Source organism: Erythrolamprus reginae, chromosome 2 (assembly GCF_031021105.1).
Source record: "Erythrolamprus reginae isolate rEryReg1 chromosome 2, rEryReg1.hap1, whole genome shotgun sequence".
Taxonomy (NCBI): Eukaryota; Metazoa; Chordata; class Lepidosauria; order Squamata; family Dipsadidae; genus Erythrolamprus; species Erythrolamprus reginae.
Window position 1 is genome coordinate 75,880,989 of NC_091951.1, and position 13,509 is coordinate 75,894,497.

A 13,509-nucleotide genomic window follows, 5' to 3' on the forward strand; every position below is an offset into this window, starting at 1 on the left:
GCAGAAAGGTTAAGACCACCTGCGGTGACGCCGTCTGAGGATCTATCTCCCGTTGCTCACAGAATTTGTGGAAAGCAGCCCAAGTCGCCTGGTAGATTCGCCTTGTAGATGGTCTACGGGCAGCTTGTATGGTGTTGATGACCGTGTCAGGCAAAGCCTGGCGTTTTAGATATTCCCGCTCAAGCGCCACACGGTTAGTTGCCACCACTGTGGCTCCGGGTGAGAGAAGGACCCCTGTGTTAGAGAGATCCGTTTGTCCGGTATTCTCCAACTGGGTGACATCGATAGCTGCACTAGGTCTGCGAACCAGATGCGACGGGGCCAAAACGGAGCTATCAGCATCACCTCTGCTCTCTCCTCCAGGATCTTCCGAATTACCCTGGGAAGGATGGACAGAGGCGGAAATGCATATAGAAGACCCCGAGGCCACCGAAGGGTTAGAGCATCCACTCCTTCCGCGCCCGGGGTTGGATAACAAGCGAAGAAACGAGGAAGTTGGGTGTTTAGGTTGGTTGCGAACAAGTCTATCACCGGCTCCCCGAATCTCCTCATCGCCTCCTGAAAAATCTCGGGGTCCAGTCACCATTCGCTTGGGTCGAGTGTCTGGCGGCTGAGCCTGCCCGCCCACACATTCTCCACTCCTGAGATATGTTCCGCTAAAAGCGAGGCCAGATTCGCCTCTGCCCATCTGAGGAGTGATGTCGATTCCTTCATTAACCTCCTTGACCGTGTTCCCCCCTGTCGGTTGATGTGGGAACGCGTGGAGACGTTGTCGGTCAGGATGCGTACATGATGACCCCTTACTAGATGAGCAAGGCTGTGGAGGGCCAATGAAACAGCCTTCAGTTCTAGGAAATTTATATTGATCTCTTGCAGGTCCTGAGGATCCCAGAGTCCCTGAACCATGTGTGAAGAGAGGTGTGCTCCCCACCCTATCAAACTGGCGTCCGTCGTTATTGTAATAAGGTCCCTGTCCAGGAATAAGGAGCCCTTGGTCAGTGAAGGGGACCTCCACCATTGTAGAGAGTTGCGTACCCTGGTATTGAGGGGGACTCTCCTGAGGGAGTGACTGGTCTTTTGTCTCTGATATGGCAGCAGGAACCATTGGAGTGGGCGTAGATGGTGTCTCGCCCATGGCACTATATCGATACAGGAGACTAAAGTTCCTAAGATCTTTGACAAAAGGGCAAGAGTGGGGTATTGCTGAGGCCCCAGCTCCCCTATCAAAGTCCTGATTGTTCTTTGTCTTTCCTGGGATAGAAAGACCATACACAGGTTGGAGTCTATAGTAGTGCCCAGGTGGGCAAGGCGATTTGTAGGTGTTAGGTGACTCTTTGACCAGTTGACTGTAAAGCCATGGTCTTGTAGTGTCTGGATTGTCAGTTGTGAGTCTCTGTGTGCCTGTTTTCTGGTCCTTGACAGAATGACGATATCGTCGAGATATGCAATCACGTGTACCGACTGGCATCTGAGACTGGCCGTGAGGACGTCCAGTAATTTTGTGAATGTCCTGGGAGCGGAGGAAAGTCCAAAGGGCATCGCCTTGTATTGGAAATGCCTGCCGTCTAGGTAGAATCTCAGGAATTGCCTGTGATGCGGAAAGATGGGTACGTGCAGGTAGGCTTCCTTCAAGTCTATAGATGTCATAAAATCGTTTTGTCTTATGGAGGCCAGGATGGTTTTTAGTGAGTGCATTTTGAATCTCCTGTATTTCACATAGAGATTCAACTGTCGAAGATTGAGGATCATTCGCACTCCTCCTGAGGATTTTGGCACGAGAAAAATTGCCGAGTAAAATCCCCTGCCTTGATGAGTCAAGGGTACCTCCTCTATAGCCCCTATCTCCATGAGGTGAGACACCTCTCAGTATAGAAGTTTCCTCTTTTGTGGGTCTGACGGGATACAACAAGGTAGGAAGTGTTGGGGGGGAGGTCGTACGATTTCGATCCTCAGGCCCTGGGAAACCGTAGATGTCGCCCACGCGTCTGAGGATGTGGTTTCCCAGATGCCCGGGAAAAGCCACAGCTTGCCACCTAAGGGGACCTCGCTCTGAAAGTCACTTGTTTTTTCTAAAGCCCCTGTTGCCTCCTCTGAAGGGGCGGTGACCTTGGTACGATCTACCTCGGTCCGTCAGGTAGGACCTGTCTGACCTGAAGGCTCCCTGGTTGAAGGAGCCCTGGAAGTACGGCCTCGTCGTTTGGGAGTTGGTCGAGGAGGGCTCTGCTCGAAAGGGCTGTCGTCGCTCATAGGGAGTGGAACGCCTATCCTGCCGTCTGCTAGCCCTGGGCATCACCTTCTTCTTGTCCTTGTCCTCGATCAGGACATCATCAAGGACTTCCCCGAACAGCTTCTTTCCCTTAAACGAGGAGGAGGCAAGACTCCATTTGGATTTGACATCCGCTTGCCAGTTGCGGAGCCAAATGAGTCTGCGCGAAGCCACAGAGGAGGCCATTGCTCGTGATGCGAACTTGGCGGCGTTGACGGTGGCATCCGCTGAAAACTCGGTGGCCGCCAACAACTTGTTGAGGTCTTGACAAAGTCTTCCGTCCTCTGGGTCAGCTCTAGCCTGGATTTCCTTAATCCAGAGAATCATGGCCCTGTTGAAAAATGAGGCCGCCGAAGCAGCTCGCACGGCCCAGGCCGCCATCTGGTGGGTCCTGCGAGCCCGCTTGTCCTCAGCCTTCAGTCCTTCCTGTGACTCAGAAGGCACTAGGGCACTAGATACCAGGCTCGTTACAGGCTTGTCCACGGCTGGGAATTCCAGCAACTCCTCCATCTGTTGGTCAAAGGTGTAGAAACTGTGGTCAAGATTGGAGGGTCCCTGGGCTGCCGACGGGTTCTCCCACGGGCGCTGAATAGTCTCCAGGAACAGGTGGGAAGAGGGGATGTTTACTGTCTCCTGCTTAGGGAAGACAAACAGGCCTCCTGCTGGCTGAGATGCCTCCGGAGAAGCCGCCTGGCCGCTCTCGCCAGCCTGATCGATAGTCAGCTTGGCCTTATTCAGGAGCACCTTGAAGAGGGAGGACTTGAACAGGCCCGTGTAGGTGGGTTGTTCTGGTGGCTGGTCATCCCCAGACAGGTCATCCTCAGCTGCGCTGAAGTCATCTCAGTAGGCATCTTCCTCATCCATGGATTCCATTAAGGACTGCGTGGCAGGAGCCGTCCAGGGGTCTCTAGACCTCATTGTAGGGAGTCCCACTGGAACCTGCTGGTGTTGTTGTGCCCCCGTGACAAGGCCCTGGTTATATGTGGTAGTGATCAGCTCTTGCAGGGCCTGGGGCATGCTCTGCCAAGAGTCATGGGTGTTGCGAAGGCCTGCCGCCGTAGGGGTGAAGGTGGCTGTCTGCGCGTATTGCGAGGCTTGCGAAGGGGGGTAGTTGGAAGTCCACCCCGCAGCTTGCCTCCCTAGGCCATATGGTTCGGTCCTGGGTGGTAGCCAGGCCTGGCTTCCTCTCTCTGGGGACCAATCCCTCTCTGAGGCTGAGGTCACTGTCCCCGGGTAAAACATGGGGGGAGAAATGGAGGGGTTGGTAGGTAATTGCTGAGTGGGAGGCACAGCCGGCCCTGATGCTCTCTGTGAAGCCTCCAGTTGTTTTTCAAGAGCTCTGATGCGCTTCTCTGCATCCTTTAGTGAGGAGCTCTGCGCAGATTTTGATTTAGAGGCTTTTTCTTTGGGGGTACTAGGTTTGGAAGCGGTGGTCTCCTCCCCAACCGGTGCTGCCTGGTCAGCCATGCCCCAAAAGAGAACAACTCACGATTTTTAAATAGTGTCTGAAAGCTGCTTCGTTGTCCACGGAGCACCGTGCGATCGAGGGCAGTCTCCCAGAAGCGAAAGCGAAAGGAGAGGAATCTTCCCCCTTTGCGCCTGCGCGCTCTGCCTGCCGGCCTCAGCAAAGGCTGTGGCCGAGCACAGTTCCGAGCCGGCGACTTCACCAACATGGCCGCCGGCCGGTTTCCATAGCAACCGGGACAGTTTTGGGCGAGATTCGGCAGCCGGGAGGCTCTGGACCTTCCCAAGATGGCCGCCACTCATTGCTGCCTCAATGCCCCCAAGATGGCCGTGGGCCGTCGCCATGGCAACGGATCGCAACATTGCAAGCGGGCGGGAAGCCGACGATTACCGCCCTCTGCGATCGCCCTGCAATGGCTCCAATTCTCTGTCTAGAGCCGATCCGCTGCTGTTTTGAGCGAGCTGGGGCGCGGATCGGCTCTCGCCTGCCTTTGTTGGGGGGGCAACGGCCTCCCCCGCGGGCCGCTGATGAGAGGCGCCACCTCTCGGCCCCGTGGTGTATTCGCCGGGGGGGGGACGGACCCCCCGAGGCGTCAACCACCTCCTCATCCTCCGAGTGCCACCTCGGAGGTAAGCTACCCGGGCGCTCACTCCCGAACCCACAAGGGCAGTCCTGCTGAGTCCTCTCTGTCTGCGTGGGTTTGGGCAGGGAGGAGCTGCAGGCAACTGAGTTAAACCCGCGGGAGGTTTTGAACCCAGGCCCGCCTGAGGCAAGATTCCCCCATCTGCACCTAAAAGAAAAGAAAAAGAGAAAGGAGATTAGTGTAATACAAAGATAAGTAATAAAAAACAATGATTTTACAAGAGAAGTAACTCAGGAGTCCCTTTACTGCGACTGAGTTTTTTAGACTGGAGGGCTAAGGGGGGGAGGCGGTGCCTGCCTAGTAATTATTTAAATTAAAACTCAGTCCCTACCAATCAGACTGAAGTATAACCCATCTTGGACTCTCCTTGCAAGTGCATTGGAGAATAACATTCCCTGAATGGGTCTGAGAATTCTGAACAACACTGTATCAACGTAATGTGTAACTAGTACTTATCTAATAAGACCAAGAGCGATATTCAAGAAGAACATTTCCTCTAAAATTTGCAAAAATGAGGTTGGATAAATTATTACCTTGAGGATAAGAGGAGAACTTGGTTTGAGCTCCAACATACCAGATGGCAAGGATTCAAACACAGGATCTGGATAATAGATAAAGTTAGTTCTGTTGATGATCAACAAGGCTTGAACATTGTCCATAATGAAGCCAATCTCATCTGGTCGGTCACCAAGTTCGGAAGGGCTTTTGACTGGGTTATCAATGGAAGGCGCATAACACAGCATGATGGTATCATTGTAGACTGTACAATTCTGAAAGGCAAAAGTCAGCAGGCTTAACCATTTTTCATTAATTTTATCTTATTGCCAAGAAAAACCAATTTCCACAAGCCATGTGCCACATCCTTAACTTTTTTACACTACTAAGCAGGTCCCCCTACTGCTAGCACTCTGACCTCTTTGAGATGCTGTCCAGTGTTTCTACTGGAAATAGAAAAAATATGGAAGACAGCAATTTTCTTCTCTTTTTCTAACAAAAGTATATTAAAAAGAGGAAGCAGTCACTATATGGAGGGAAACAGTAAAGTGATCCCTTGGAGTGCAGTGGAAGTTGAGTACCTCGATAGCAACAGGCAGGGATAAATTTTCAGAATCAGGAGGTTGAAGGAAGTAAGAGGCTATGCCCATGTGGTGTTTCTTGTATTGTAACTCCTAAAAGATAACCTGCTGTTTTGGACCAGAAACTGTGCCAATAATTAATTGATTTAGCTTCTCAAACAGCATGCAAGCCCCATGGCATTATGGGGAATCACAAATTTAAGCCTGGCACAATCCCCACATATTTTCATTGTCAAATGTAATAAATTCCTAGAAAGAAATATATATTTTCCTCCCTCAATAAATAAACCTAAATTAGGAATGTATAATCTTTTTTGCTGTTAAGTTGTTAATTTTAAATTAATTATTAATTGAAATCAATGTAAATTATTTAATTCATTAAACATTATTGCAATTAATACGGAATGGATGGGGAATTTTGGGAGTTGGTCCACAGATCTTGAAAGTTGCTGAGACTGGGAATCACTGACCTAAATAATATTAAATTTCATGGTGCTATTATCTAAGGCAAGAGATTCTTGGTGACATATCCTATGACATCTGACATCAGTTTAAGTATATCAAATCTCTTTTGAAACTATCCAACATTTATAAATCTAGTATGAGTCTTTACTGACTTAACTGAGTTGAAATATAACAAGGTACTGCTTTATTCTTTAGGTTTCAAAAAAGGAGAAAAGGTTTCTGGTAAGATTCCTATTTTTCCAGATTTTCATCTTATTATACATCAAATATTCTGGGTAAACTACTTATTTTATATTCTTTCTCTTCATACCCCTTTAGACTTTCTACCTATTTGTCCATTCTAAAATTATATTTTCAACGTTCAGCTGATTTGAAGGGAAAAAATAAATTGAATAATAATTTAATTAGATGCAATAGCACACTTCTCCAACAAATGTTCAAAACCAACCAAAAAAGGCTAGCATAAATAAACTCAGATTATTTAAACAGAAAGTAAAACTTTAATTTCAGGAAAACTGAGGTGTACTTTGTCGTGTGAGACAACAAATGCAAAAATTTGCTTAGATATCAGTTTTCAAATAAAGATTGATAAATGAACTAAATTACCAATGCGCAAACTGGAAGACTTTCCATGGTGGCTGTTGTTATTTGTTTCAAGTCACTTTTTAGTGACTGCCTAGAGAAGTCTCATTCAGGCTTTTTTTGCAAAGTTTTTTTAAGTGGTTTGCCATTGCCTGTTTCCTGGAGCTGAGAGGGAGGGACCAGCACAAGAAAGCTTCATGCTTAAGGGATAACTAGAGTTCATGGTCACTGGTTTCTAGTCCAATGCCCTACTCACTAAACCAAATTGGTTCTTTGCTGTCTGCTGTGGTCATTAAACTTCACTCAAAAATAGCTCTGCTTCAAGTGCTGCTGTCAATGAAGGGCATAGTTTTGGAAAGTACAAGATGACACAATATTTTTATGCCGTTCTTTTTCCTTTACTCGTTATGTAGATTTTGCCTAATTCTTTCTGCATCACAGAACACATCCAAGACATCGTAAGTTGACTGTTCTCATTTCTCAAGCTGTGAATGTGAATGTGAGCAGCACAAGAAATTCTTTCTCCCTGCAGCATTTAAATGCTGATTGTGGTATAAGATAATCCAAAATTCCCATAGTTTTTTCAAAAATTTCTGAATTACTGTATTTTTCAGAGTATAAGACACACCTTTTCCTCCCTAAAAGAGGCTGATAATTTGTGTGCATCTTATGCTACATTCATTTTAGCCCTAACTAGCTGCTAACAATCTTTCCAGCTCTTATCTTGCAGACTCTTTCATTGTTTCTTTCTGCGAAGAATGTTTTCCAAGCTCTAAGTCTTTTCAGGTTTTTTTTCATTGCTCTAACTTGCTTTGAGTAAGTTTCTTTCCAGCCCTAACCAGATGCTAACAATGTTCCCAGCATTTACCAGCTTCCAAGCTCTTTCATTGTTACTCTCTGCAAAGAATGTTTTCCAAGCCCTAAGTCTTTGCAGGGTTTTTTCCATTGCTCTACTTGCTCCAAATTTTTCTGTCCAGGTGCTAATGATGTTCCCAGCTCTTACTGGCTTGCAAGCTCTTTCATTGTTACTTTCTCTGAATAACATTTATTTAAAGCCTCAAACGGGATAAAATAATGTGCTGGCTAAGGACGCTAGCCAGATGAATACCTGGTAAGAAGATTCTATTCCCTATTTTCCGCCCCCAAAACAAAGGTCCATCTTATACTCTGGTCCGTCTTATACTCTGAAGAATACGGTATGCTATGCCTGTGGCAACAATGCAATGAAACAACCGAGCATGTCAAACAAGGTAATTACGGTTTTCATGAAATTCTGAAATCTTAGAAATATATTGTCTACTCATAAAAAAAAAAAAACACTACAGGCAGACTTTTGATCATAGCTGCTCAAGAATCCTGGATCCAAGCTCTCCAAATTCTAGATCAGAATGTGCATCTCTAAAGCAACTGGAGAATACAATATTGGGTTAAAGCTGGATGAAGGTTTACTCACATTGTCCTTTTCAGCAATGCCATATTTGGCTCTGATTTTGGGTGCCTTGATAGTAGCCAGGTTGGTGCCTGTCACAGTCAACAATGTCCCACCACTAGGAAGCAAACAGAAGAGGTCAACGGAAGCTCCTAATGAAGAGAGGGCAAGCAGCCTAAGTCAATGAAACAAAGCATTCCTTTTATTCCAATATTTTGCGGCTCCCTGCACATTTAATTTCATGCTGAGGGAAAAAAAATGTCTTTGTGAGTTACTTCAGGCAGCGATGGGTAAAAACAAACAATTCCTACTCTGAGTTCCATTAATCTCCACAGTGAACCCATCATGCCCAATATCAAACTTTGACTCTTAATAAGAATAGTTCTTCCTTTTGCTCGCTACCATTCTGAAGTGCTGCCACATCTAAGGAACCTGGCTGAGGCTCATGACTTTTGATTCTTGTCTCCAACTTTTAAAATATTTATTGGAACAAAGAGGTTGTACAGCTTGCTTTGTCTGTGTGACTGCCAATGCTTCTCTTTCTATCCTCCTGTTCCTCCTTGCTCCATTCAATTTATTTACTTTACTTTACTTTACTTTTTTAATTACTTGTTTGTTTGTTTGATATGCCACCCCTCTCTGAGGACTTTTTTGGCAAAAAAAAATGGTTTGTTGCTTCCCATTTAATATTAGCTTTATCTTAAATTAACTTGGCCCTGCATGCAGTTAGGCTGTGCATCTAAGACAAATGCAATCAACTTCACATGTAGTAAAATGTCTACTAAAGAGTGCTTTACAATAGCACTCTATTCTCATTCTGTGCTGTGTCCCACAACTAAAGGTTTGGGTAGGTTCCCCCCCGCCCACTTATATGGCTAAATCTTTTGTAAATGGTTAAATTATTACAGTACAATTCTACAAATGAGTAGGATAAGGCTTACTCCCAAGTAAGCGAATATCAAGTCTTTTTTAAAAAAAAATAAATTTTATTAGTTTTCAAATCTTTTCTTTAAAATAACTGTTACAATAATTCTTTGACTAATTCTACATTGTTACAAAGTTCCATTTTTGTTTAAGCATTGACACATTACACTTAATCTTATTTCATTTATCCTTATTACAAGCACATTTGTATTTACATATGATGGTACATTTTAGCTATTGCTTTTCTTTTTTCAAAGTTCAATCCACTGATACCATTGTTCCCATGTAATAAATATAATAGTCTGAATTTTTTGGCCTCGTAATTCTATTGTAAGTCTGTCCATTTCAGCACATTACTAAATTCTATTAATTATGTTTTTTGCAGGTATTTCTGGGTTTTCCAAAACTGTGCATAGATATTATCTATCTATCTATCTATCTATCTATCTATCTATCTATCTATCTATCTATCTATCTATCTATCTATCTATCCATCCATCCATCCATCCATCCATCCATCCATCCATCCATCCATCCATCCATCCATCCATCTAGATTTCTAGGCCGCCCTTCTCTGAAGACTCAGGGTGGCTTACAACATAGGAATAAATACAAAAACACAGCATGGTAAAAATCGAAATTAAAATGGACCAATTTAAAAAAACATTATCCTGGCTGTGGTGGTACTATGTAATACTAAAAGTCTGATACTTTTGTTATAGTCTTTTTTGAAAATTCCCAGGAAGAGTCAAGTCTTAATATCAACTCTCAATAGCATTAACTGATGCCAAATTCCAGGCAGAAAATACATTATTCCTTCCAGTGTTTATTTTGAAATTCTGTATGGAATCAAAAGCTAGATATAGAAGGATATGTTTCTCAGGCATTGTTTGAATTATTTCTATAAAACAACAATTATTATGTTTTTCAAATCTTACAATTTCACTTTCATATTGATATTTTGTGAGAAAACACATGTCAAAAGCAAAAGTCCCAAATATAAAATACATTTTTTATTGTGGAAAAGAGTCACACCATATCAGTAATTCATAAATAACTCCCTCGATTGTCTCCAAACAACTTATTACATAAATACAACACAGATACAAAACCTAACATTTGTAGGAATTTATTTTGATTCTTGGTATTGGTATTATCTTGGTATTCTACCAAGGAGTATATGTGAAGAATGGAGAGTGCCAACAAATACTCAGCATTTTATGTCCAAATGACATATTATGGCTATCGTACCTTCACCTTACAATATTGATTAAAATAGCTTAGAAAAAGTTATGCTATTCTTCAGTAGTTTTTTCTGTGTAAAACACAAATTGCATAAAAATACCTCAACAAAAAATGGATAATTTTATTTATTCAATTTTACCTTCTGATACTCCATTCAGGTTCTATCTTTTGGATTGTGGGATCCTCAGTATAATAATATGCAACATCATCACTGCTAAGTACAGCTCGGTTTATATGAATGAGGATGGATGAACTACCTGGAATCTGACCAGATGGGGTCCTACACTGAATTTCACCAGCATTTCTCCTGTGGGACATAGGGAAAAGGGGAGGGAAAATGAAAACAATATCATTTGCTAAGTTTAAGACAGCAGGCATCTTTTATACAGTATTGCTATATCATGATACCAAACAAACTGAAAATTCCATTTGTACCAAGCAGGCAATTTGTTCACTTAAGCAGTCCATCGTCTACTTTTCATTTTCAGGCCTGAGCCTGCTCACTATCATGGCCTTCATCTACCAATATTCACTGTCAATCAGATTTTTGCAAAAACAAATCAATAGCTAAAACTGGTTCATTGCAAGTATGTAAGTAAGAATACAAATAGCAACATGACTAAATCAACAATAGTGAACATGTTCTTAATGCCATTAATAATTGTGAGTTTACATATGTGTGCTAAGTGAGATTATGAACTTGCACAAGCAACTCAAAAGAAAATGCAGATAGAAACTACATTATTGAGTATCTAAAAATGGGATTGCAGTAACCTGAAGATTTCCTTTCTCGTATGTATGTATGTATGTATGTATGTATGTATGTATGTATGTATGTATGTATCCTTTATATTTATATAGCTGACTTAGCATGCAATTCAAAGAATAATACAGTCATACCTCGCCTTACGAACCTAATTGGTTCCAGGGGAAGGTTCGTAAGACGAAAGGTTCGTAAGACGAAACATTGTTTCCCGTAGGAAACAATGTAAACTCAAATTAATCCATGCAACCAAAAAACCCCCCCGCAAAAAAACGGCGTTCGGCGATTGCTGGGAAGCCGCGCAGCTATTTTAAAAGGTGACAGCCGGGCTGGGGGGCTTCCCAGCAACCTCCCAAACCCTGAACCCGGAAGTTCGGCAAAAGTTCGGGGTTCGGGAGGTTGCTGGGAAGCCCCCCAGGCCAGTTGTCACCTTTTAAAACAGCCGCGCGGCTTCCCAGCAGCTTCCCGAAGCCGAACGCCAAACCCGAACTTCCGCGTTCGGCGACTGCTGGGAAGTCGCACGGCTGTTTTAAAAGGTGACAGCCGGCCTGGGGGGCTTCCCAGCAACCTCCCGAACCCCAAACCCAGAAGTTCGGCAAAAGTTTGGGGTTCGGGAGGTTGCTGGGAAGCCCCCCAGGCCGGCTGTCACCTTTTAAAACAGCTGTGCGGCTTCCCAGCAGCTTCCCGAAGCCGAACGCCAAACCCGAATTTCCGCATTTGGCGTTCGGCGACTGCTGGGAAGCCGCGCGGCTGTTTTAAAAGGTGACAGCTGGCCTGGGGGGCTTCCCAGCAACCTTCCGAACCCCAAACCTGGAAGTTCGGCAAAAGTTCGGGGTTTGGGGGGTGCTGGGAAGCCCCCCAGCCTGGCTGTCACCTTTTAAAACAGCCGCGCGGCTTCCCAGCTGTCTCCCGAAGCCGAACACCAAACCCGAACTTCCGCGTTCGGCGTTCGGAGACAGCTGGGAAGCCGTGCGGCTGTTTTAAAAGGTCACAGCCGGGCTGGGGGGCTTCCCAGCACCCCCCCGAACCCCGAAGTTCGGCAAAAGTTTGGGGTTTGGGGGGGTGCTGGGAAGCCCCCCAGCCCGGCTGTGATCTTTTAAAACAGCCGCGTGGCTTCCCAGCTGTCTCCCGAAGCCGAACACCAAACCCGAACTTCCACGTTCGGCATTCGGAGACTGCTGGGAAGCCGCGCGGCTGTTTTAAAAGGTGATAGCCGGACTGGGGGGCTTCCCAGCAACCTCCCGAACTGAACCCAGGGTTCAGAAAAATGTTGCCTCTTCTTATGAACTTTTTTCGAGTTACGAACCGGCGTTCGGGAGGCTGCTGGGAAGCCCCGCCGCCCAGCTGTCACCTTTTAAAACAGCCGCGCGGCTTCCCAGCAGTCTCCGAACGCCGGTTCGTAACTCGAAAAAAGTTCGTAAGAAGAGGCAAAATTTTTCTGAACCCCGGGTTCGTATCACGAGTTGTTCGTAAGACGAGGGGTTTGTATCTTGAGGTACCACTGTATCAATTAAAACGAACAAATATAACAAACATTTCAAAGACAGCATATTAATCCTCAACACTTTCAAGAGTCATACATTCATTCAGTTTGTATTGATGTATCTCAAATACACAACTGAGTGTTTTCTTCTTTTTCACCAGCCAAGAGTTCTTATTATAGGATGTTTATAACCTAATTAAAATGATAAATATTTAATATTGATGCTTTTAAAAATATAGTTATTTGAAAATGGTATTTGAAAATGAAGAGTATGGGAAGACTTGTATAAACAATATAAATAAATATAATCACTAAAATGGGAGCTTCCATGTTTTTAAAGAAAAAAATACACGAAGGTGTAAGGTAAAAGACTTTCTGGTATCTTATTTCAAAAGATACTGGGGAGCAAGATACTTTAGCTGTTGCTTGCAAGTCCTGGTGGGCAGTTCAATTTGAGTGTTTACTGAGGAATAATCTAAATCTGATACCCTTGTCAAATCAATACCTATTTGTTATGTTTTGTCTGCTAACAAAGTTATCTAAGTACTAGTGTAATTCTCTAAAGGGACTAACAGGAAAAGGCCAAGCAATATTCTAAAAATACATTTTCTCAACTATAATTCAACAGTAACTGAACCAGGCTTGGAAAAGGGTATAAATCTGTTTCCAGTAACAAAGAACAGATTGAGAACACCACTTAGGGCATGAAATAAATGGAATTGGGTTAGTAATGAATGATAGTCATCTTAATTAGTTTAACCCAGATTGCCACCATAAAAAATTGAGTCCCTGTTTTGTCCTTAAAAGCCCAAATGACTCTGAAGGAGTATTGGTTCCCCTTGAATAGAAATATATAAGAATCACTAAATTATTAGCAATAACCTTTAACCCAGATGCCTTATTAGCAAAATACCTAAGGGAAAAACCATGAAAGAGAATTGCAAACATTACCTTTGAATACTGTATATAAAATCTTTAACCTGCTGCAACTTATCACCATCTAAATGTCATGACTGTGGTTTATAACTCTTCTCAAAAACCAATACTTTGGATTTAATGTAATTAATTTTCAGTGAACTAATATCACAGTACTTTGAGAATTTAATTAATAGGTGTTTAAGGATGAGGTCATTCTGACCCATGACCAGAAGAGCAATAAGATTTGATC

The 13,509-nt window shown here is 43.9% G+C and overlaps 1 protein-coding gene across 7 annotated transcripts in view; it reads right to left on the reverse strand.

Annotated features, from left to right (window-relative positions):
• PLXNA1 (plexin A1) overlaps positions 1–13,509 on the reverse strand; it is a 471,845-nt gene that overhangs the window by 89,349 nt on the left and 368,987 nt on the right. For all 7 annotated transcript variants that reach the window (XM_070738367.1, XM_070738366.1, XM_070738363.1 and 4 more), the window contains exons 16-18: positions 10,235–10,402; positions 7,951–8,044; positions 4,908–5,144 (exon numbers count right to left, since the gene is read on the reverse strand). In XM_070738367.1, the coding sequence (XP_070594468.1) occupies positions 4,908–5,144; positions 7,951–8,044; positions 10,235–10,402 (499 nt within the window). The remainder of the gene's footprint in view (positions 1–4,907; positions 5,145–7,950; positions 8,045–10,234; positions 10,403–13,509) is intronic.